At 42.8% G+C, this 25,851-nt stretch overlaps 1 protein-coding gene across 1 annotated transcript in view; it reads left to right on the top strand.

Moving 5' to 3' along the window:
* The window catches only part of ADGRE1 (adhesion G protein-coupled receptor E1), a 48,934-nt gene that overhangs the window by 14,055 nt on the left and 9,028 nt on the right, over positions 1 to 25,851 (top strand). Inside the window, exons 4-18 of the mRNA XM_068534982.1 lie at positions 882 to 1,037; positions 1,161 to 1,280; positions 2,960 to 3,106; positions 5,423 to 5,572; positions 6,468 to 6,608; positions 6,694 to 6,840; positions 7,552 to 7,640; positions 8,915 to 8,998; positions 12,057 to 12,234; positions 12,879 to 12,998; positions 14,969 to 15,168; positions 15,629 to 15,799; positions 18,790 to 18,984; positions 21,192 to 21,427; positions 24,788 to 24,854. Of these exons, the coding sequence (XP_068391083.1) occupies positions 882 to 1,037; positions 1,161 to 1,280; positions 2,960 to 3,106; positions 5,423 to 5,572; positions 6,468 to 6,608; positions 6,694 to 6,840; positions 7,552 to 7,640; positions 8,915 to 8,998; positions 12,057 to 12,234; positions 12,879 to 12,998; positions 14,969 to 15,168; positions 15,629 to 15,799; positions 18,790 to 18,984; positions 21,192 to 21,427; positions 24,788 to 24,854 (2,201 nt within the window). The remainder of the gene's footprint in view (positions 1 to 881; positions 1,038 to 1,160; positions 1,281 to 2,959; positions 3,107 to 5,422; positions 5,573 to 6,467; positions 6,609 to 6,693; positions 6,841 to 7,551; positions 7,641 to 8,914; positions 8,999 to 12,056; positions 12,235 to 12,878; positions 12,999 to 14,968; positions 15,169 to 15,628; positions 15,800 to 18,789; positions 18,985 to 21,191; positions 21,428 to 24,787; positions 24,855 to 25,851) is intronic.

Below are 25,851 nucleotides of genomic sequence, written 5' to 3'. Positions count from 1 at the left end.
ACTTAAAGCTGGAACGAACATTCCTGTGATCTTATCTTGATATATAGTGGCAGGTACAGGTTTCTCTCTAGGAGAGGCACAGTTTGCTGGGACGGAGCTATAGGATACTTGCCTTTAAGTTCTATTTGCACGACAAGTGCATCGTAAGTGTTTATTTAGGGTGACTTGACAGAGTAGGGCTGAAGGAGATTAGGGGAGGACCACCCCATGGTACCATGACTGCACAATTCTATGGGTGCTTCAATGAGTAAATACCTAGAGGTGGGTTTGGGAACTGTTCTGGTTATCTATTGCTGGGGAGCAGCAAACTTTGTGTATTAAAACACCAGCAATCATTTATCTTGCTCATGAATGAATCTTCCATTTGGACTGAGTTTGCTGAGGATGACTTGACTTTGTTCTACACGTCGTTAGCTGAGTCGGCTCAACTGGGGGCTAGAGGATCCAATTTGCAGGGGGCTCACTCAGAAGGCTGGCAAGCTGGTGCTGGCTGTTGGCTGGCTGCTCTGCCAGGGCTGTGGGCTGGAGGTCTTAGTTCCTCTCCACGTGGGCTGCTTTTTCATGGCTGGTTGAGTTTCCTCACAGTGTGGTAGCTGAGTCAAGCATGAGCATCTCAAGAGAACAAGGTGGAAGTGTGTGACATTTTTATGACTTACATGGTATGTTTAGGACCTAGTGTCACCACCACCATAGTCACAAGCATGCTCAGATTCAAGGGGAGGAAATATAGACCCCAGGGCTTGATGGAGGGAATACCAATGAAAGGGCATTGAATTAAGGGCATATGGGATGGAAGACATTGTTTCAACCAACTTTGGAAAATACAAAGTGTTTCACAAGATGAAGAAAATTTGTAACACTCTGACTCTTTTTCTCTCCAGATATAGATGAATGTTCTCAAAGCCACCCACCATGTGGTCCTAACTCAATCTGCAGAAACCTGCCGGGGAGGTATAAGTGCAACTGTTTGCCTGGTTTCTCTTCTCCCACTGGAAATAACTGGAACCCAGGAAAGCCAGGTCATTTCACCTGTACAGGTAATGCGCTCAGGATCTCAGGCATGCGTCTTTGGTGGACAGCTCCTATTGAGTTCGGTACCTGTGTTTCTAACCATAGACACCTAATCTTTTGTCTCTCCAATGTCCTCCACTGCTCCTCAGACATTAATGAATGCCTCTACAGTGGGGTCTGCCCAGAGCACTCTGAGTGTACCAACTCTTTGGGAAGCTACAGGTGCAGCTGCCAAGTTGGATTCACCTCTAACAACTCCATCTGTGAAGGTATAGAGAACCTGATCTGCTTTACCTACTCGATTAATTAAGGACTTCATATAGTGATCCTATGTGGCAGGGATTATGATCCTCATTTTAGAAATAATCCAGTCGAGGCTCAGAGAGGTAAAGTCATTTGTCCAAGAACACACAGCTATTAAGAAGAAGAACCTGAATTTGAACTCCCGTTGAGGGCCTACTATGAGTTAAGCAGTGGGTCAGGCAGTATTTGAGAGTAACGGGGAGCTCTATCCTTAGAGTGATTCACTCACCACCCTGTGGGGGGGAGATATTGACAATGTCTGGAGACATTTTTGGTTGTCACAACTGGTGGTGGAGGCGGGTGGTTTGTGTTACTGTCAACTGGTGGGTAGAGACCAGAGATCCTGCTGAACATCCTCCAATGCACAGAAAAGCCTCCCCACAGCCGAGAATGATCTGGTCCGAAGTGTCAGTAGTGCTGAGATAAACTCTGTCCTGGGGAGAGCTCAGACCCAAACTTCAGAACTTTTCCCTGAAAGGTATTTGAATGAAGACCTGAGAGTTATTCTTGATCCTCCCTCCCCTTCCATATTAAATCAGTCATCATGTCATTGGGCAAAATTCCTGCTAAATATGTCTTGAATCTCTTCACTCTTTTCCATCCTTGGTTTAGGTTTCATCATTATTGCAACAGCCTCCTCACTAGTCTCTCCCTTTTTCTAGTGTTGGTCCCTTGAATCTATCCTCTGCACTGCAGCCAGAATATTCTCACCAAGAGACAAGGGCTCCATCTTCCTGAGTTTGCTGCAGCACTATTATTTATTTAAAGGGACGGTGACTCTATCAAGCAAGGCATGGAGTGATCAAGCCCTCAACATACCCCCTTGGTTTGGAGTTAGAGACATTTGAAGTCATCTCTGACTTTTCTGATCTATTTGTAGCAGTTAGCTATTGCTGAGTAACAAATCACCCCAGAAGTTGGTGGTTAAAACAGCCACCATTTGTTTAGTTCTGGATTCCACATGTTGGCAGTTTATGTTGGGCTCTGCTGATCAGTTCTTTGGGTCTCCACTGGGCTTGTTCATGTGTTTGTGGACAGCTGTGGGTCAGCTTTGCTGATCTTGGCTGGGCTGTCTCACATATCTGGGGCTCATCTGGGATGATCCAACTCTCTTGCACCTTGTCTTTTTTTTCTTTTTTTTTAAATTAACTTGGGGTTTGTTCATATGGCAGAGGCAAGGGGTCCAAAGTATGAGCAGAAGCAAGTAAGTTTCTCGAGGTCTAAGTTTGGAACTGGCACCACATTGCTTCTGCCATATTTATTGACCAATGCAAGTCATAGAGCCAGCTACAGTCAAGGGCTGGGGAAACAAACTCCACATCTTAAAGAGAGGAGTGGCAATGTCGCATGGTACGGCGCAAACCTCATCCGAAGTTGTGGACACAGGGAGGAGTAAAGGATGACAGCCATTTCTGCGATCTATGATCATTGTGGCTTCAGACTATTTGCCACCTTTTTGCTTGCATACGGCTGGCCAACATTATTCTCAAGACCATGCTTAACTGCAAGGACTTTGGAGAGAAGGGGAAAGTCTGGGTATTGGGGAGCATCAGGTGGAGAACAGGTGGAGTGAATCTCCTGATTGCAGTCTCCTGTCCTCGCTGCTTCCTCTGCTTTGACCGGAGTTTCCATTTCCACTCACCAGATGTGGACGAATGTGCTGATCCCAGAACTTGCCCAGAGCATTCAAGTTGCCACAACAGTCTTGGAAGCTACTCTTGTGTCTGCAACCCAGGATTTGAATCCAGCAGGGGAAAGATGAGTTTCCAGGGCCTGGGAGAGACTTGTGAAGGTAGGTTCATGGGTCTCTTGGGGAATCAAGTCCAATCTGTTTGCAAAGACAGCAGTGGTGGGGGAGGATTTGAGGTGGGTCTCAGCTGAATTCAAAGCCCTCATCTGCAAAGCTGAAGCCAATAATCATTCATTCATTCATGCATTCATTCAACAAACACTTCCTGAACACCTACTACATGCCAAGCACTCTTCCAGGGATGGAGGATACAGCAGTGTGTAATGCAGGCAAAAGTACTTGTTCTCATGGAACTTATCATCCAGTGTGGGGAGAGATAGGGAGCAAACAAAATACGTTCATGGACATATTGTGGGTCAGGGATAGTTAAAGGAGATGAAGACAAAGAAGGCAGGACAGGTGAGTAGGGAGTACTCGAGGGTGAAGTTGTAGTTTTAATAGCGTGGTAGGGAAAGGCCATGCTGAGAAGTTGATATTTGAGAAAAGACCTGAAGGGAGTGAGATACGGGTTATCTGGGGAAGGGTGTTCCAGGAGGGGGGAACAGCACGTACACAGTCCTGAAGGTAGGATCCCAGCCAAGGCACTAAGCTCTTCCATATATGTGCTCATTCAGTCGTCCCAACAACCTGATGCTATCAGTGGTACTTTATACCCATATTATAGATGAGGAAACTGAGCCTCCATTGTGGTGGAATCACCTCTCCCGAGGTCAGATAGAAAGGAAATAAGAGAGTCATGGTAGAACTATGCCTAGTGTGACTTCATACCTCAGCCACCATGATCTGCTGCCTCTGAATGAGGCTACACCTGCTGGTAACTCAGGGTGGGCTTGTGCAGGACAGATATCAATTTAATCACCAAATTTCCAGTCTCTGAGACTCAAGACAGCCTGGAAAGCTGTCATGTAAAAATTCCAGAGCCAGACAGAACCTGAATTTAAATCCCGGTTGTGCCTTTCACAAGCCATGTGACTTTGCACAATTTTGAAGCCTCAGTTTCCTCCTCTGAAAAATGGAAATATTAGTTTACACCTCACAGGGCTGCTGTGAGCATTTGTTGAGTGGATGCATGTAAAGGATCTTCCTCATTGCCTGCCACAGAGAAAGCTCAACACGTTTGCCATTAACTTTTTATTTTAGTTAACGAATACTTAACATAGTACTTGCTCTGTCCCAGGTTCTGTTCTGAGTGTTTAAAGATAATGTATCATCTTACGAAATCCTCTGAACAACACTATGGGGTGGGTTCTATGATTACTTCCATTTCACAGATGAGGAAACGGAGACACACGGAGATGAATTCTCTTGTCCAGTGTATTAGTCAGCTCAGGCTGCCATAACAAAGTACCAGAGACTGGGGGGCTTAAACAACAGAGATTTATTATCTCACAGTTTTGGAGGCTGGAAGTCCAAGATCAAGGTGTCAGCATGGTAGGGTTCTGGAAACAGCTCTCTTCCTGGCTTGTACACTGCTGCCCTCTTGCTGTGTTCTCCCATGGCAGAGAGAGCTCTTGTGTTTCTTCTCCTTCTCCCTCTCCTCCTCCTCCTTCTTCTTTTTCATAAGGGCACTAATCCCATCATGAGGATCCCACCTTCATGACCTCATCTAAACCTAATTATTTTCCACATCCAAATACCATCCCACTGGGGTGTAGGGCTTCAACTTATGAATTTGGGGGGGGGTGACGTAATTCACTCCATAGCACCCAGTAACATGCAGATTATAAGGGGGCAGAGCCAGGCTTTGAACTCAAGATGTCCATGCTCTCTACCCCTCCACTCTGATATAGTGATTTCTTGGAGAGGAATTGAAATTCATCAACGAGTTTGAGGCTGAGGGAACACAGGTGAGAGAGAATGAGCCTTTGTGAACCTACAGGTAATTGATGAATCCAGATCATGAATTATGAAGAGATTAGAAGGAAAGGATGAGCTCAGCTGGGAACAGACTCTCAGGGTCTTATATAGTCTAATGAGGAGTACGGATTCTATCCTGAGCTGTGGGGAGTCTCATCAGAAGATTTGCATGGGTCATACACATGCCTCTAAATGTTTCCTTTTCATAGTGATGCAAATGTGTTTAAGAAGGTGAGCGCGGGGAAGAGATATGGGAACATATGTATACATATAACTGATTCACTTTGTTATAAAGCAGAAACTAACACACCATTGTAAAGCAATTATACTCCAATAAAGATGTTTAAAAAAAAAAAAGACTGACATTACACAGGGGGGGAAAAAAAAAAAAGAAGGTGAGCCCGGAGGAGCTGGGGAAACCCATTGTCTTTAGGTCAGTGGTAGGGCTATGAACTCCTGCTGTAACCTCAGAATCCTTCATCCTTTTGATTTTCTGCTTAGACGTGGATGAATGTTCCAGGAACTCTACACTTTGTGGTCCCAGTTCCGTCTGCACCAACATCCTGGGAAACTACAGTTGCTCCTGCCTGCCAGGGTTCTTTTCACCTGATTTGTGGAGCCCTGAGAAACCTGAGGCTTTCAAGTGTACAGGTAACTCTTCCAGCCATTTTGGGGACTTCTCAGCGGATGTCAAACTACCCTGAAATGTAGTGGCTTATATCAACAATCAATTGTTCTTGCCCATGATTCTGTGGGTTGACCATATGGTGTTTCTGGGGCACTAGGATGGTTGGCAGGTCCAAAATGACCTTGCTTACATGGCTGGAGTTGGCACTGGTCTCTGGCTGGAAGCTCAGTTGGCCCTTCAGTTTTCCTTATGAACTTTTCCTCATGGCTGCTTGGACTTCCTCAGAGCATGGCAGCTGGCTCAGAAACCCTCTGAGGGAGATTAGTTAGGTCAGGGTTCCTCAACTTTGGTACTATTGACTTTTGGGGCTGGATAGCTCTTTGTTCTGGGGGACTGTCCTGTGCATTATAGGATCTTTTGCCTTGATCCATTGGATCCCAGCGACCAACAAAAATGTCTCCAGACATTGACCAAGGTCCCCAGAGGGGCAAATCTCCCTCAGTTGAGAACCACTAGTTCAACATAATAGAAATTTCTTACTCTCATATGAATCCAATATGGATCTACTTGGCCAAAGGGCAGCTTCCCTCCACAAGGTGATATAGGTGTCCAGTCTCCTTGTATCTCTTGGTTCTTCTATCCCTTAGGGCATTAGAATTCCTGGTTCCAGCCAGCGGTGGGGAAAGAGAGAAAAGGCACACCCACTTCTTAACCACCTTGGCCCAGAAGTGACATGTGTCATGTTCCCATAAGTGAAAGCTAGTCACATGATCCCAGCTAGATGCAGAGGGTTCTGGGAAATGTAGTTCCTGGTTGGGATGCCATGTTTTAGCGACCACTCTCTGCTTTGGAAGGCGAAGCATGATTTTTGTTGGCTTGGTGGCCCACTCGGCCTCATGCCCATTCTCTACTCCACAGATATTGATGAGTGCCTTGATAAGTGCCTTTTCAATGCGACATGCACCAACACCCCCGGGAGCTACTTTTGTACCTGCCACCTTGGCTTTGCACCAAGCAATGGACAGCTCAACTCCATAGACCAAAAAGTGGACTGCATAGGTGAGCGGAGGGTTTGCTGGACATCCCTGGAAAGAAGTATCTCCTTACTCCTCTGAGTTGTTTGATATTCTTGAGTTCTTCGCAGATATTGACGAATGCCTCCAGGATCCATCACCCTGTGGTCCAAATTCTGTCTGCACCAATACCCTGGGCTCCTACAGCTGTGGCTGCATGGTGGGCTTTCATCCCAATCCAGAAGTCTCCTGGAAATATGGCAACTTCAGCTGCAAAAGTAATCATCTCCTTGCATGTCTTGGCAATGGAATCTGTGTCTTGCTTTGGTTGTAGAATCCTCACTTTTCCCAACCTCTGGACCCTCTTCTTTTTTTTACCTCATCCACATATTCTCTCTTTTTCTGTTCATTTACTCATTCATTAATTACTCATTCGATAAATTATTTTTGAAGCATCAATCCATGGGGAAGTTTGAAAGGTTTAAATTTTTTTAAATTATGGATTATTTGATATATTAAAAGTATAGATAACTTATATGGAGGCAATGAAGTATAATAATAAAATGAGTATATCTGAGGCCCTTGGCAACCTAAGAACTAGAACATCATCAGTGCCATTGCGTTTCCTACATGCTTCTTCCCTGCTCCGTATCCCTGACTCCTCCCCAGAGGGAACCACATGGAACTTTGTAATTCCCCTACTTAAAATATTCCCCCTCTAAACATTCCTTGCTTAGTTTGGTGTGCTTTGGGGCTTTATAACAATGGTATCGTATTATGTATAGTCTTTTCTGATTTGCTTTTTTCACCTACTATCATGCTTCTCAGAGTCACTGACGTAGCGTGTAGCTGTAGTTTGTTCATTTCCACTGTTGTATAATATGACAATGGATGGATTTCAAGCAGGGGGTGAAGAAATCAGACTTGCCTTTTAGTCATATCTTGCTGTGATTAAGTTTGATTTGGTTGTTTTTGTTTTTTCTTCTTAGGGGTTCCCTTCAAGTGTAAAGAAGATGTGATACCCAACAATGAGCGGGTCCAGCTATGCCAAGTGGGAGCAGCAGTGGAGCCTGAATATGTAAGTATTTTTGAAGGTTCCTAGTTCTTGAAGTTTTCCCAGAAGGCACTTAGGTAGAATGTTGTTTTGCAGCTTTAACAAAGTCAAAAAATACGGTGGCCTAGACCAGATATAAATTTATTTATCTCTTTGTAACAGTCTGAGTATAAGCTGCTGAGAGCTGACATGATGGCTTCATAGTACTCTGCCATCACCAACACAAGTCTCCCTCATTTTAGTCCAAAATGGCTGCTCCAGCTCCTGGCATCAAGTCTGCAATCCAGCTGGTGGGCAGAAGAGAAGGGGAAGTGAAAGGCACAGTCCTTCCCTTTAAGAGTATGACCCAGTATCACTTTTGCTTACACATAGCTTCAAGGAAAGCTGGAAAGGAAGGACATTTGTCTATCTAAAACTTGGGGATTTGTTTACTACAAGAAGAAACGGTATTGGAGTCTCACTATTAGTGAAGGTGTATGTGCTGCATCTGTGTGATATGGGATGGGTGATACACAGCCTCCAGGCCAGGCAGAGGAATTTGGATGTCTTGATTCTCTAATGAAGTCATTCTAGTAAGTAAAGACTCCAGAAGCATCTTCAGGTATTGATGTCACTATATTAAATATGAGTTTGTAAATTAGCTTTGGAATTCCCATGCACTTTGGTTCACGGTTGTTTTCCTTTAAATTGTGAAATACACATAAAATTCACCATTTTAAAGTGTGCAATTCAGAGCCATTTAGTACACTCACAATGGTGTGCAACCACCACCTCTATCTCCAAAACATTTTCATCACCCCCAGAAGAAACCCTATGTACCCATTGACAGTTACTCTGTATTCTCCCCTGGCATCAGCCCCCGATAAACAGTAATCTAATTTCTATCTCCATTGATTTAACTATTCTGGATATTTCATATAAATGGAATCACACACTATGTATCATTTTGTGTCTGGCTTCTCTCACTGAGCATCGTGCTTTCAGGGTCCATCCGTGTTGTAGCTGTGTCAGTGCTTCAGTCCTTCTCATGGCTGAATTATAGTCCACTTGGACCACTGGTCTTTTCACCCCACTCAATAGTTTTGCTGTTGGTTGATGTTTTCTTTTCTTATTTATGGAAGAGAAAGATGCTATGATTCCAATTCTGATCAAAAGGTGAGTTTTTATCTCCCTGAGAATTCTAGAGACTTGTGACACATCAGGAATTCAGGACCACCCCATGTGGTGGGCTCGATGGCTCAGTTTGTACATTGCACACTTGACCTATGCTCACAAATGCTCTTCCCTCTGGGATACAGGTTTCCTACTGTGCACTGATGAATGCCACCCTCAGCATTCTGGATGATGTCTGTAAAAACAAAACCACCGTCGTCTCTCTGAAGGTAACAATGAAGTCTTCATAATCATGTTTCGAGTTTCAAACATATTGGGGGCACACTTCGGGTGCACAAAAATCCTCTTTATCATGAATGGGTTGTGAGTTAACGTTTAATCTACTCCAGTTGTAAGGTCTGAAAAATGAACATGCAGGACTATTGCCCTTTACTGTACAGTTTTGTGAGTTTTATTACCTGAGTAGGTTTGTGTCACTACCACCACAGTCGGACAACGGAACAGTTCCATCCCTCTCCCCTGACCCTCCTCTCCTCCCTCCACCCCCACCAACTCCACTGGGCTTCCTCTTTTTTTTTTAACTTTTTTTTTTTTTTTTTTAACTTTTTGGCTGTGTAGCGGGGCATGCGGGATCTTAGTTCCCTGACCAGGGATCGAACCCGTGCCCCCTGCAGTGGAAGTACGGGGTCTTAACCACTGGACTGCCAGGGAAGCCCTGGGCTTCCTCTTTATAGTCAGATATTCACTCCCTCCACCATTAGCTCCTGTGAATCCCTGATCTGTTTCTCTGTCGTTATCGTTTTGTCTTTTCAAGATAAATTGGAATCACACAATAAGTGGCCCTTTGAGTCTAGCTTCTTTCACTTAGCACCATGTTTTCAAGCTTCATCCACACTGTAGCATGTGTCAGTGCTTCACTCCTTTTTATGGCTGAGTAGTGTCCCATTTTCTGGATGGACCACAGTTTGTTTATCCACTCATCTTTGAAGGATATTTGAGCTGTTTCCACTTGACCAAGATGTCTTCATTCCTCCATCCCCACCCCAGCTTTTGGCGATTATCAATAGACCTACTAAAAACATTTATGTGTGTGTGTGTGTGTGTGTGTGTGTGTGTGTGTGTGTGTGTGTACTTGAATTTTCATTTCTCTAGGGTAAATACCTAGAAGTGGGATGACTAGGTCATTACAATTGCAGATTTTAAAAAATAGTTTCTCTTAAGACTTTAAGTTGCAACTTATGGATGTTGTTATTTCATTTATAAATCTGTATGAAAATAAGAATAACACTTTCATTTGTATTCTGGTGAATTTTAAATTAATTTATTAGTATAACATATTTATTCATGAAGTGTACACTCATTCACAGGGTTTTCAGATTAAATTTGTATAAACAATGAACCCTTTCAACAAATTTATTTAAATTCCCTCAAACATTTTCTACCATGTTTACAAATATTCTCATTTCTCCCCAGATTTTAAGGACTTAATGAGGAAGATTTACAAACCTAAAAGGCAAGGTCACTATGCCCTTAAGGGATTCATAAATCCACTCAGTCACGTGCATAAATATAATAATTCAGAGTTTTTAAAAAACGTGTAATACGGTGTATCAACAGTCATGTTCTCTTAAATTGTTCATATTAAAATCACGTCTAATTGCTTTTTTGCCATGAAATCATGTGGTTAATTGGTCTGCTTCTCTAATGTGTCAAATTGTTCCAGCCTTTTAAACAACAGATTTCCAAATTATGCCAAAGATTACAAAACCTTCTAAAATTAACACAAAAGAATTACCACTATGAAGTTTTAGCTTGCTTGCAATTTTTTTCTCTTTCCTGAGGATATAAAATAAACTTCCTAGCTAAGAAGAATAGATTTAATGTCAAAGGGGATTTTGATGACATTTCATCAGCCACAGAATTGAGAACCACAGTTTTTCAGGATGATTCTAGCTGAGATTTTTCTGCTCTGTCGGTGGGGAGGGACCCCAAACTCATGCCTTTCATTTGGGATATGGTTACAAAACTCAGTGCATCCTGTTTTCCCCAGACAAACATCTCTCAAGTTTCACTCTGATCCAGTTTTTATTGAAATTCTTTTCATCTTCTTATCATCAAATTTGGATACATAGAAATTGGTTTCCCTGCTAAGATTTCAGTTAATTTCCTTCACCATTGGATTGGATTCAACTAATTTCTTCCCTTCATTTATTAGGTTGTGAGTTTGTGAATTCTTTTCATATTTTTTTGTAGGGATTACATTTTTATAGTCAGTTTATTGACAATAATCAATAATCAAGGAAACAGTATTAGCATTAATATTAATATTATTATTGCTAGTCTTTCCTTAACTCTATTCCTTAGACATAACCAATGTTAACATTTAGATGCATATTTTTCCATATCTTTTTTTACTTTGTGAATGCTTGTATAACACACACACACACACATTGAAACACACATTGAGTACCTACTATGAGTGGTTTAGAGCAGTGATTAAGGATTCCACCTCTGATACCAGACTGCCAAAGTTCAAATCTTGGTTCTCCCACCTACTAGATATGTATCTTTGTTTTCTCATCCAAAATGGAAATAATAATAGCTTCTATTTCATAAGTATCTTCATAAAATTAAATAAGTTAGTATATATAAGGCACTGAATACTTGGCTCATAATAAGTATTAATTATATTTATTTTAAAATCTCAATTAGTGCCAGAAACATAAATACCATAAATATACAATTTTAAATTAAAGTACTTGTTCTTTTTAAACGAAAGGAGATAATATAGCATGTGATTCTGCAATTTGCTTTACTTAATCGTAGCTCATGGACCTTTCTGCTTGTTAATATATAGAGATATACTAAGTCATTCTCTTATTAACAGCTGTATACTATCCCATGATATGATTTTATCATCTTTTATTTAACCAATCAGTTGGACCTTCAGGCTTTCCGAATTCTTGCTATCACAAACCACACTGAAATGAACATCATTAGACAAGATCCTTGCACAATTTTTAAGTATTTCTTGCGGGAGGGATTCCTGGAAGGGAAATTGCTGAGTCAAAAGGGTATGTGCAATTTATGCCATGACAAGTGCTGACTTACTGCACGCCATGAAGGCTACACCAATTTGCATTCCCAGGGGGGCTTCTTGAATCAGGAAAAGGAGGCTGAGTGAATGTCCTTTTACATTCTTCATTACCCTAGACTGTCAACCCATTCTCTTGATGAGAGAGGGGACAGCTGCTGTTTCATTGATAAGAGAAAGAGAGAGAGAGAGAGAGAGAGCGCGAGAGCGAGCAAACACACGTTTCCTTGCAGAGTACGGCTGAGAGCTTTGCCTCTGTGATTGAACAAACATCCACATGGTCCAACTTCACCAAAGAGAAGACATCTACCCTGGCCACAGTCTTACTGGAGAGCGTGGAAAGCACCACTTTGGCAGCTTTGCTGAAACCCTCAGCGAATGTCAGTCAGACTATTCAAACGGACTACTTAGGTAGGACATATCCTTCGTGTCAAGGTCACACCTAGGGGCTGATTTAGACGGGTGACTGTGGCAATGTGATTCTCCATGGCTTTCTCATATACCATTTCCCCAGCTGTTTCAAACCTCTGAACGTACAGCAAAGCAAGTCCAATTATCTTGACAACATCTCCCATTTATCGAGTGCCTGGCATTGGTGTTAAGTCACTGGTCAAGTTTACACAGCTGGTGAATGGCGGAGCTGGACCTCCTAGTTAGTGACTGTGGAACCTGGACCCTTCTTGTCCGCTACGCTGGGCATGCTCCAGACTCTTTCAATTTCCTCTGGCTTTGGAAAACCTGTCTAAATTTGGAGTAGTCAGAGGGTCATGACTCTGCTGCTTTCCATCATTGTTGACTTCAAGCCCATCTTTCCCTGATGCATCCCCTAAGATGGGAGCCCTCACTCCTAGAATTACAACTGGGTTTCTCATTTATTTGGTGCTACCATCCTCCTGTCATTCATCAAGGGCCTCAGGATCTCTCCCATGACCAATCGTTCAGTCTGTCCTTTCCTTCTCTTGCAACCAGGGATGCGTCCCTTTCTTGGCCAGAAACCAAATTCAAGACCCACTTTCTGGGTGACCTCCTGCAAATTCTCCCTTTCTCCCGTTTAGACATTGAGAGCAAAGTTATCAACAGAGGATGTACTGAAGAGAATGAGGCCTTTCAGTTGAAAGCGAAAGGGGATGAGATGAGGATTTGGTGCTCCACAGTCGAACAATCTGAATCCACAGGTACAGACCCACTCCTGAGAATCAGAGAGGGTGGTTATGGTGCATTCAAGCAGCAAATATTTCTTTCTTTATTTATTTATTACGTTTTAAACCTTTTTGAAATTAAAAAACTTTTTTCTAACAGTCCCTTGTTGGTTATCTATTCTAAATATAGCAGTGTGTTCATGTCAATCCCAAACTCCCAATCTATCCCTCCCCGCCCTTCCCCCACCCCCCGTAACCATAAGTTCATTCTCTAAGTCTATGAGTCTGTTTCTGTTTTGTAAATAAGTTCATTTGTACCATTTTTTTTTAGATTCTGCCTATAAGCGATATCATATGATATTTGTCTTTCACTGTCTGACTTACTTCACTTAGTATGATAATCTCCAGGTCCATCCATGTTGCTGCAAATGGCATTATTTCATTCTTTTTTTATGGCTGAGTAGTATTCCATTGTATATATGCACCACATCTTCTTTATCCATTCATCTGTCGATGGACATTTAGGTTGCTTCCATGTCTTGGCTATTGTAGACAGTGCTGCAATGAACATTGGGGTGGGTGCATGTATTTATTTTGTTTTTAATTTTAATTTTTTTAGCAAATATTTATTGATCACCTCCTAGGTGCCAAGACTGTGCCAAGAAGTGAGGGAATCAATGATGGTAGAGGGAGACTTCCCTGACGGTCCAGTGGTTAAGACTCCACACTCTCAATGCAGGGGGCACGGGTTCGATCCCTGGTCGGGGAACTAAGATCCCACATGCCGCAAGGCGTGGCCAAAAAAAAAAAAAAAATGATGGTAGAGGCAGAAATAGCCCATGCCCTCAGGGAGTTTGCCATCTGCTAGGGAAGTCAGACATTAAATAAATAATCTCTGGGAATGGAGTCTAGAAGAGAGTGGATATATGTATATGTATGTTTGGTTCACTTTGCTGTACAGCAGAAACTAACACAATATTGTAAATCCACTGTACTCCAATAAAATATTAATTAAAAAAAATAATCTCACAGTACAGGAGTGCCAAGACATTTCCTGTCCAATCCAGCAGCCATTGGTCATGTTTTGTTATTGAGCATTTCAAGTGTGGTTAGGCTGTGAGGGTGACATACATACTGGATTTCAAAGTCTTGGTGCCATAGATGAAGGATGTAAAATATCTTATTAATAATTTTTTATATTGACTACATCTTGAAATGGTAATATTTTGTAGCTATTGAGTTAATATATAATTAAAACGACCTTTTTTTTTTTTTTTTTTACTGTTCTGAAATGTGGCTACTGGAAAATGTAAAATTGCATGTGTGGCTTACACGATATTTCTAGCAAACAGTGCTAATCTGTATCAGGGATTGGCAAACCTTTCCCGTAGAGCATGGTTAGTAAATATTTTAGGCTTTGAGGGCAATACAATCTGTCGCAACGATTCAGCTCTACCTTCGTAGTGCAAAAGCATTCATAAGCAATATGTAAATGAATGGGTGAGGCTGTGTTGCAATGAAACTTTTATTTACAAAAAACAGGCAATGGCCAGATTAGCTTGTAGGTCACTGTTCATCACTCCCTGATCTATATGCTGTCTGGAGGGCACAAGGAACAGGCTAGGGCACATCCCTGGAGACCAACATTGAAAGCGGAAGTCCACCAAAGAGACTGAACAAGAATAACCATAAATGTGGGAGGGGAACTTATTTCCCACGGCTGAGTTGAATTGTCCCTTAAAAACACAAATTCAAATTTATTTTTAAATGTAGCCAAGATTTTTTCCAGGTGATAGCACCTCGAGATTTTTTTTTTTTTTTAAAGGTTCTGGTGAGGCTCACCTACCTGGAAGTCCACTGGTGTTTCAATTCTCAGAGCAAGCCAGTGGTGCAGAGCTGCGTGGGATATGAAAGTGTGTATGTGAGTGGATGGGCTGGGTCATCTATAATAACTACTGAGCAAATGATTCCTCCCCTTTATTTTTTTCTTTTGGGGGAAATTGCAGGGATCAACGGGGTGGCTTTTGTCTCCTTGGCGGGTATGGAGTCCATTTTGGATGAGCGCTTCTTCCAAGACCCTCAGATCCCCTTGGCCAACTCCAAGAGGAAGTTGAAGTTGAATTCTCGCATTGTTGGGGGCATCATAACAGGAGAGAAGAAAGATGGGTTCTCTAAACCAGTCATCTACACCCTGGAGAACATTGAGGTTTGTGAAGAGGTTTCCGTTGGACCCCCATCTGCATTCTGAGAATTCCTCATCCTCAAGTGGGCTTAACTCTCATTTTTGATGGGGACCCATTAAAGCAGCAAGTGTGAACAATTTCTGATAACTCAAGCCACTTCCCAAAATCCACCACTAGAAAAATGAGCTCTCCTATTTCTATGTGGCATTTTCCCATTCATCAGCGGGCAAGGTTTAGGTTAGATTAAGTCATGTTGATGCAGGAACATTTACACGGATATTTACATTAGTTATGACCAAGTTAGTGGTAGAGACAGGCCTGGCACCCAAGACATTTCTTTTCATTATTGCACATTGAAATATCAGCATTTTTCTCCCTTCCCTACAGAACATACCCACATCTTCTTGAGGTTGATCAAGTTGAATCCTGAATGGATTCTTGAATAGAGGGATTCTCAGGTAACCAAAGCCTTTGAATTTTCAGCCAAAGCAGAATTTTGAGAGTCCCATCTGCGTTTCCTGGAGCACAGATGTGGAAGGAGGTAGATGGACACCGTCTGGCTGTGCGATCCTTGAAGTTTCTGAGACGCACACTGGCTGCAGCTGTAATCGAATGGTGAACTTGGCCGTCATCATGGCTGCTGGGGAGCTCACGGTCAGTACTGATACTTTGTACTCTAGCTCCCCAGATCCAATGGGAAAATATTGACTAAACATCCATGGTATGCCTCTCGTGGCACTGGGTGTTGTGGGAAGGGGTTATGGGGGATAGAAGGGGTGTGTGCCATACTTCTGCCCTTAGAGAATTCATGGTCTGGTTGGGAAGCCATGACTCTCGTATATAAAATGATAAATGACCCTAAACAGGTGCAGGCACGATGACAATCACGGACCCCACTTACTGAGCACCTCCTATGGGCTGGACCCTTTATTTATTTTTTATTTTTTTAATTATTTTTAAATTTTTATTTATTTATTTTTGGCTGCGTTGGGCCTTCGTTGCTGCGCGCGGGCTTCCTCTAGTTGGGGTGAGCGGGGGCTACTCTTCGTTGCGGTGCGCGGGCTTCTCATTGCGGTGGCTTCTCTTGTTGCAGAGCACGGGCTCTAGGCACGCAGGCTTCAGTAGTTGTGGCACACGGGCTCAGTAGTTGTGGCACACGGGCTTAGTTGCTCTGCAGCCTGTGGGACCTTCCCAGACTAGGGCTCGAACCCGTGTCCCCTGCATTGGCAGGCGGATTCTTAACCACTGTACCACCAGGGAAGCCCTGGACTCTTTGTTTTAAGTGTTTTTAGACCCATTTTGCAGGATGGGAGACTGGAGCTCAGCAGCCAGTCTAGTCATGAAACCTCGTTTTATTGCACTTTGCAGATACTTATTTTTTTTTAAACAAATTGAAGGTTTTTGGCAATCCTGTGTGCGCTGAGCAAGTCTATTGGCGCCATTTTTCCAGCAGCATCTGCTCACTTCATGTTCTGCATCATATTTTGGTAATTCTCACAATATTTCAAACCTTCCACCAGCAAAAAATTACGACTCACCGAAGGCTCATATGATGGTAGCATATTTTAGCAGTAAAATATTTTTAAATTAAGGTATGTACATTTTTTCGACATATGCTATTGTACACTTAATAGAATATGGTGTAGTGTAAACATAACTTTTATAAGCACTGGGGATAATAATTCGTGTGACTCACTTTATTGCCAATATTGGCTTTATTGTGGTGGTCTGGAATTGAACCTCCAATATCTCTGAGGTCTGCCTGTAAATGGTGCAAGAATTTGTGCTGTAGGAACTGAGAGTTGTGTCAGTGAGAACTGGGGATAGATCAGGGAGGAGATGGAACCTGAAATAAGCCTTGGTGAGGGGTTAGATTCGGTAGAGAGAATAGACATTAGTGCTGTGGTGAGTATCCTTGTCTATATTACCAGGTGGGAGGTAATCTCCCTGCCAGGGAGGTCCTAAATGCTATTTAGAGGCATGTAAGGCTTAGAACTTAAGAGTATTGGATCCAAAGCAAGACTAGTCTAGTTTCAAGCCCCATCTCTCTCACTTCCTAGCTGTGTTTCCATGGGCAAGTCACTCAACCTCTCTGAGCTGAGCCCAGTTCTTTCACCTTAAAAATGAGAACAAGAAGGACTTCCCTGGTGGCGGAGTGGTTAAGAATCCGCCTGCCAATGTAGGGGACATGGGTTTGAGGCCTGGTCCAGGAAGATCCCACATGCCGTGGAGCAACTAAGCCCTTGTGCCACAACTACTGAGCCTGCGCTCTAGAGCCCACATGCCATAACTACTGAAGCCCGTGTGCCTAGAGCCCATGCTCTGCAACAAGAGAAGCCACAACAATGAGAAGCCTGCGCACCACAATGAAGAGTAGCCCCCACTCACCGCAACTAGAGAAAGCCCACGCACAGCAACAAAGACCCAATGCAGCCTAAATAAATAAATAAATAAATGAGAACAAGTAAAAAATGATGATGTGAGAGCTCCCAGGCGGTCCACTGGTTAGGACTTGGCATTTTTCACTGCCATGGCCTGGGTTCAATCTCTGGTCAGGGAACTAAGATCCCACAAGGTGCAGTCAAAAACAAAAAATAAAAACAAAAAATAAAAAGCATCAACATTTCATTAAAAAAAAAGAAAAAAGAATGATGAAAATTAACACTTATATCATACATGTTTCCTGCACTGTTGTGAGCACTTTAAGTATTTTCATTGAATCCTCCTAGAACAATTCCATAAGGTGGTTACTATTAGTATCCTCTTTTTAACAGATGAGGAAACTGAGACACAGAGCAGTTAAGTATCTTGCCCAAGCTCAGACAGCTAAAACTGTAGTCAGTTCTCTTAACTGCTACATCACAATATCATAGAGAAGAGCTCATGAGATGGTGCCTGGCATATCTTTAACACACAGAAAACACCAAAATAAACTTAAAATTAATTACAAATTATGGCATAGAGAAGGACTCAACTTGTCATTTCTACTCCCAGAAGTTGGGGCATCTCTGAACACCTATTATCAGTCCTGGTTCAGAGCAGGAAACAGGAACAACTCAAGGTATTTCAAGCAGAAAAGTATTTAATACAGGGACTTGGATGCTCACAGAATCACAGGAAGGGATGGAGGACTTGAAGTCAGGGGGCTGCCATTTGGATTTTGGCTTCAAGATCACCCCTCTGCAGCCATAATCCAGAGGTCAAAAATTGCAGCTGTCATTTCACCCCACATCCACGACATTAAAGATTAAAGGTTGGATAGTCGGAAGGTGGAGTCCAGCCACAGCTCACTCCTGTCTGCAGAAAGCTGGTATCTGCCTCCATCCTGCCTTTCAAAACCTTCATGCATACATCTCACTGGAGAACCTAAATGACATTCAGGACCTTAACCCCAAGAGATTATGAGAAATGTCATTCGTAAATGTCCTGCCCTCCTGGAACGGGGCATAGGACAGGGGTGAGAATGGGTGCTGATGGATGCCAAAGAATAATGATGAACAATATCTAGTTCACGCTGAGTGTCAGAGGGAGGAAAGGCCTCCAAGCTCTATATACCCAAGCCAGGAGTCTGGATAATTCTTTTTCCTGCCTGGGGGGTATGTTGGTCCTTCTCTGAGACCAACAGTGTATCTCTTTCCTGACAGATGGAGTTCACCTTGTACATCATTAGCCACGTGGGCATGATCATCTCTTTGGTGTGTCTCACCGTGGCCATCATCACCTTCCTGCTGTGTCGCACCATCCGAAACCACAACACCTACCTCCACCTGCACCTCTGCCTGTGCCTCTTCTTGGCCAAGATTCTCTTCCTCACCGGTGTAGACAAGACCGACAATCAGGTCTCATATCCCTCAGGCTGTGTCCCCATCCAGCCCCATCATCTCCGAATCTGCCTCTGCTCATCCTTACCTAACTCCCTCTATGCTAGTTCCCACCTCAGGACCTTTGCATGTGCTGTGCCCTCTTTCAATACTCGTCCCCCAGCTTCTCACCTAGTTGACTCCTTCTTGTGATAGGTCTCAGTTTAAAATCATTTCCCTGATCATGTTATATATTGTAGTGGTCCCTCCTACTACTCTTTAAGCCATTAGTTCTCACCTGGGATGATTCCACCCCCGCCCAGGGGACACTTGGCAATATCTGGAGACGCTGTTAGTTGTCACCCCTGGGAGCGGAGGCTGCTGGCGTCTAATGGGTGGAGGCCAGGGATGCTGGTAAACACCTTACAATGCACAGGACAGCCGCCCCCCCCTGCCCCCAGCAGAAAATTATCTGGCAGTAGTGTTACAAATATCAGTAATGCTACAGTGGAGAAATTCTTTTTTCTTTATATTGAAATATAGTTGATTTACAATGTTGTGCCAATCTCTGCTGTACTGCAAAGTGACTCAGTTATACACATATGTACATCCTTTTTTATATTCTTTTCCATTATGGTTTATCACAGTATATTCAATATAGTTCCCTGTGCTATACATTAGGACCTTGTTGTTTATCCATTCTATCTGTAATAGTTTGTATCTACCAACCCCAAACTCCTAGTCCGTCCCTCTCCCTCCCCTCCTCCCCCTTGGCAACCACAGGTCTGTTCTTTATGTCTGTGAGTCTGTTTCTGTTTTGTAGATAAGTTCATTTGAGTCATATTTTAGATTCCACATATAAGTGGTATCATATGTTATTTGCCTTTCTCTTTCTGACTTACTTCACTTAGTATGATAATCTCCAGTTGTCACTCTATTTTGCTTCCTTTCTCAGCACCTATTTGAAACCATATTGATTTTTTGGGTTCTTTTACTTATGGTGTATCTACCTCCCCCACGAGACCGTGTGCCCCGTGAGAACAAGAACTTTGGCCAATTTACCCCAGTAACTGTGCCAGAAACGGTAGGCTCTCAGGGTTTTTCCAAAGGGAGCGCTACTGACATTTCAGGTGGGGTGATCATTCTTGATGCAGAACTACCCCTCTCACTGCGGGATGCTTCGCTTTCCAGACCTCTTGAGAACTAAAGGCTAGTGGCGCACCACACTCTCATCACGTGACCAGGGGTGGGCAAACTTTTCCTGTAAAGAGGCAGATATAAATATTTTTGGCTTTGCAGATACTATGGTCTCTGCTGTGACTATTCAGCTCTGCTGTTTTAGTGTGAAAACAGCCATAGAGAATACATAAATGGGGGTGGCTGTATGTCAATGAAATGTTATTTATGAAACAGGCAGCCAGCCCATGGCTGTAGTTTGTGGACCCCTTCCCCTCCCCCATATCTTCAACCATCCCCTAAAGAAGGGTGATCATATATCTGTTTCCCCCCAAACTCTCCCAGTTTTAGCACTGAAAGTTATACGTCCTGAGAAAACCAGGCAAAGCTGGATGATTGGTTACCCTACCAAAAGGATGGAGCCACCTTGGTGAAGAATAAGTATTTGTGGAATGAATGAAGGGGCCGTGTTTGGGGAACTCCAATCAAAGTAGCTTCTCCTGATAATGTATACAACATCAAGTGCCAGTTACAAAAGATTTGTTGAGATTATGGATGTATTAGGAAATTTTGGAAAGACTCGTTAGTACATTACCTTGTACTCTTGGTACAAGGTAAGTTTGTTTTGCAAAACTAGTTTCCTAATTTTAGTCACCTAGAGGAGGTAGCACTCATTAAAGCAGCTTCCACTGTTTGTATTATAACTAAGACAGATTAAATAGGAGGTGAGAAGAGACAAATTAAGTAGCCTATTTTTTTAATTTCTGCTCCTCTTCATGATACAGACAACTTCCAAGAACAGAGACATGATAAAGAATTTAGCTTATCTCCATGTTCTGAGATTTAATTATAAATTAAAAGTTTGGGAATGCTTGTTCTGATGGCACCTATTATAGCACCAGAAATAAACACCATATCACTAAACATTATCCCTTATGTGTGTTATCAATAAGCACCATAATACAATGATAAGGAAAAAAAAAAAAAAAGGTAGCTTCTCCTTTGTCCTCTTCCTCTGAACCTGCTCTCAGGAGTAGGGGATCCTGAACGTGCCTGATTCTTCCCTGCAGATGGGCTGCGCCATCATCGCGGGCTTTCTGCACTACCTTTTCCTCGCTTGCTTCTTCTGGATGCTGGTGGAGGCTGTGATGCTCTTCCTTATGGCCAGGAACCTGAAAGTGGTGAATTACTTCAGCTCTCGAAACATCAAGATGCGGTATCTCTGTGCCTTTGGCTATGGGCTCCCGGCGCTGGTGGTGGCTGTCTCCGCCATCATACAACCACAAGGTTATGGGATATATAATCGGTAAGTGACGTCCTTCTCTCTCCCTGAAAATTATTATTAATTATTATTATTATTATTAATTATCCCATGATGATAATTATATGAACTCAAGAAGAGCAATAACAGGAGCAGTAGTTGTGACGCCCATTAATTGAGCTCTTACTTTATGTACTGTTGGTCTCAGGGCTGCCATATACAGTAGCACAGGTTGTGCACTGCACAAGTATCAGCGGATGGTGGCGATGTAAACAATGAACTTGATGGCACAGGTTTCAATTCGTGGACTCTGGAGCCAACCTGCTTGGGTCTGAATCCTGGCTCCACCACCATGTTACCTTGGGCAAGTTACTTAAACTCTGTATGCTTTCATTTCATTATCTATTAAATGCAAGCTAATGACAATGCCTGTATCATAGTGTTGTTGTGAGTGTTAAGTGAGTTATTATCTGCAAAACATTTAGACAGTGTTGGGCACAGTGTAAAGCATTATACGTGTTATTTTTACCACCATCATTATTGCCATGGACTGTTTTAAAGTGAGGTAGGTTTATCACATGATTCTATGTGAGAAGATTTTAGGTAGTATGCTAGTGAGCCCTAATTAAACAATATTTTTGTATTTATTTTGTAGGGCATTAGAAAAAAATTGCTGGCATATCAAACTCATGATTTCATAGACATGATTCCATTGTATAGACATGATTCCATTGTATAAGTAAAAAGTTGAGTCAATTTTGAGGGAAAAAATTAGGTAAGTGACAGGACAAGTAGTATGTGGTTAGGGTAGAGACTGTAATTCAGTGAGTTACTTCATTTCATCCTAGGATGGACCCTTGTTATTGTAATTTACAGATGAGGAAAGTGAGCCTCAGAAGGGTGAAAAGACTTTCTCACTATCACACAGTGAAAAAGTGGCAGGATGAGTACTTGAATCTGGGTCTTTCCAACCCCAGGGCCCCTGTTTATCACCCTGGTGCTACAGGCACTTTGCTGAGCTGTGTTTGGGGGATTAAATATCTACGTTTCCTCCCTGCCTGCTGATGGCTTATACTTCAGGTGAGGTCATGAGATAAGAGGTGAGGGAATGGAATTCATGTTAAAGGAGTGCCCTTCGTAACCTAAACCCTGTAAGCTTTACAAACATATATTATCTCTGGTATTTCTCAAGAAAATTCCTATGTTTCCACTGCGTACAGCAACACCATTCAATGACACTACAGTGTTAATAGTGCCCTCTAGATTTGTGCAGTGCACAACCTGTGCTGCGGTACATGGCGGCCCCAAGACCAACAGTGACTGAAGTAACAGCTTAATAAATGGTAACTACGGAGGAAACTGAGGCTCAGCACGGCTGCAGGATTTTCCCAGGGTCACACATCTAGTAAGTGTCCAAGTTGAGTTCAGGTCTGACTGCATTTAAAAAAAATATTCATTTATTTATTTTTGTTGAAGTATAATCGATTTACAAGGATTCAGGTGTACAGAAAAGTGATTCAGTTATATATAAGGATGTATATTCTTTTTCAGATTCTTTTCATTATAGGTTATTACAAGATATTGAATATAGTTCCCTGTGCTATACAGTAGGTCCTTGTTGATTATCTATTTTATATATAGTAGTGTGTACCTGTTAATCCCAAATTCCAAATTTATCCCTCCCCCCTTTTCCCCTTTGGAAACCATAAGTTTGTTTTTTATGTCTGTGAGGTCTGACTATCTTGTCAGGAGATAGTGGTGACAATGCAAGGCCACCATGATGAAGTGCCTGATGTTGGTGTGGGTAGTATAAGCCCTGACAGACCAGAGAAGGATGAGGGCATATGGGAGCTGGAAAGTTCATGGAAGCCTTCCTGGAGGAGGTAGAGTTTGAATGAGCCTTGAAAGCTCTGCTGAAATGTACACATAAGTTAGGACAAATCTTGCCTAAGGGAGAGCTCAAGCTGTATTTGGAGAATAGATGGATTGGAGTGGAAGAAGAGGAAATTGGGGGGGGGGCATGGAATTTGGTGAATACCTTCTAGGTGGTAGGAACCACAGAAAGTTTTGGAAGAGAGGAGTAGCATTGGCAAGGATTTGAAATGATCTCAGGAGGCACTAGGGAGTAGAGAAGTGAGACAGGGAAGAGAAGGAGGAAATACAGGGTGCATTCCTGAGCAGGTCCTGCTGTGGGTAACTGGGGCTCAATCCCAGTAGGTACCTCTGGGGGACTGTGTAGGGCACATACCACAGTTATCCCACCCACGAGGTGAGGGAGCTGGCATATTTATCCAGCTCCCTCCCATCAGCCATTGGTTGAGGGCTGCTCCCTGGGGGAACAAATTTTCTAAAGCTTTTAGTCTGATGCCCTCAGGCAGAGATGCAGATGCTAATGAGGAAATTGGCCCGTATTTACTGAAGTAGTTATCCTTGAAAGGATATGGGCAGCATTTTCTCATGATGCAAACATTTTCTTGCCTTTTGATCACTCTACTACTGGTGACTTACATTCCACGGAGAGAACATCTGGTTGGCCAAACTTGATTATTTTCCTTCTCTTGCTGGGGAAGGCACACTTCTGCTAAAGGAATATTGGGGTGCTGTTACGAAACATGGCGGAATAGTTGTCAGGTGGTGAAAACAGCAAATATCTACTAGAGGCATGATGGAAAAAGGCAATTAATTCTCCCTCCCTCCTTCCTTTCCCTTCCTCCCTTCCTTCCTTCTTTCCTTCCTTCCTTCCTTCCATCCTTCCTTCTTTCCTTCCTTCCTTCCTTCCATCCTTCCTTCCCTCCCTCCCTCCCTTCTTCCTTTCTTCCTTCTTTTTCTCCCTTCCCTCCTTCCCTCCCTCCCTTTATTGCTTCATTCCTATTAACAAATAATTATGGAATGCCTCATCCATGCCAGGATTTGCACTGAGTGCTGGGTATTCAGAGATGAATAAAACGTTCAATGTCCAAATTCTCATGCAGCTCATAGTCTAGTAGGGAAAGATGGACAATTTATAATAAATAAACAACTGAACAAGATAATTCATGATAGGTGCTATTAAAAAAGCAGCAAGCTCTGTTAGGAAAGGACCAGGGTAGTGGCTTTTCAGAGGTGATGTTCGAGCCGAGATTTGAATGACAAGGTATACTAGTGGAGAGTTCTGGATAAAGGGGTTACAGAGGTTATGAATTGAGAAATGAGCTCTACACAAGGTATTAAGTGAATATTTCAGGAACATTCACCCAGGAAGAAGGTCTGAAAGAGGAAAACTGAAATGTGACCTGGTCCATCATGAAAATTTTTCATGTCAGTCTCACCTCCCAATATTCTCTCCCATTAGCACATCTGGCAGGGTGTGAGTAATTTTAGGGTCAGGACTCTGAGACAATCACTGACTCCTGTTTTTCTCCATAGCTGCTGGCTGAATACAGAGACAGGGTTCATCTGGAGTTTCCTGGGGCCAGTGTGCACAATTATAGTGGTAAGCTGATTGCTTGTTGCAGTGTGTTTTGGAGGAAGATCAAGGAGACCCAAGGGATCTAGAAGTGCCAGTGGATGTTGCAAAGCTCTGGTCACTTATTCCTCAAAAACGTTCTCCATTCTGATCCTTGATTCCTGAGATTTCCAAGTTAGAGTGTAATTTCTTTGATTTGTAATATATTTTTTTAAATGCCAGCATGCAAATCCCCTGGAAGGGACCACAATCTTATCAATCCTCTGTGTTACAGTAAGAATGGGTCTATTGATCTCTTCTGAGTACAGATGTTGAATAAGAGAAAAGATAGGAAGAAATTAAGAGCAATTGGTTGGTGGGGGGGAAGGGTTGGAGAGGGAAATGGCGGGAAAGAGGCAAAGGGAAGCCTGGAGATTTTTTTTTTTTTTTTTTTTTTTCTGTGTTGGGTCTTTGTTGCTGCACGCAGGCTTTCTTTAGTTGTGGCGAGTGGGGGTTACTCTTCGTTGCGGTGCACAGGCTTCTCATTGTGGTGGCTTCTCATGTTGAAGAGCATGGGCTCTAGGTGCACGGGCTTCAGTAATTGTGGCACGTGGGCTCAGTAGTTGTGGCTCGCGGGCTGTAGAGCACAGGCTCTGTAGTTGTGGAGCATGGGCTTAGTTGCTCCGCGGCATGTGGGATTTTCCCAGACCAGGGCTCGAACCTGTGTCCCCTGCATTGGCAGGCGGATTCTTAACCACTCCGCCACCAGGGAAGCCCCATGGAGATTTAAAAAAAAGTTTTATGGGGGTTTAATCGACAAAAACTATATATATGTAAGGTGTACAACTTGATGTTTTGACGTATGTATACACTGTGAAATGATCACCACAATCAACCTAATTAACAAATCCATCACCTCACATACTTACCATTTTTTTCCCTTTTCTTTCTTTGTTGTGAGAACCCTTAAGAGCTACCCTTCTAGCAAATTTCAAGTATATGATACAGTATTGTTAACAGAAGTCACCATGCTGTACATTACATC

Source organism: Eschrichtius robustus, chromosome 2 (assembly GCF_028021215.1).
Source record: "Eschrichtius robustus isolate mEscRob2 chromosome 2, mEscRob2.pri, whole genome shotgun sequence".
Lineage (NCBI taxonomy): Eukaryota > Metazoa > Chordata > Mammalia > Artiodactyla > Eschrichtiidae > Eschrichtius > Eschrichtius robustus.
Note: the sequence above shows the minus strand (reverse complement) of the source record. Positions and strands in the feature narration are given on the sequence as shown.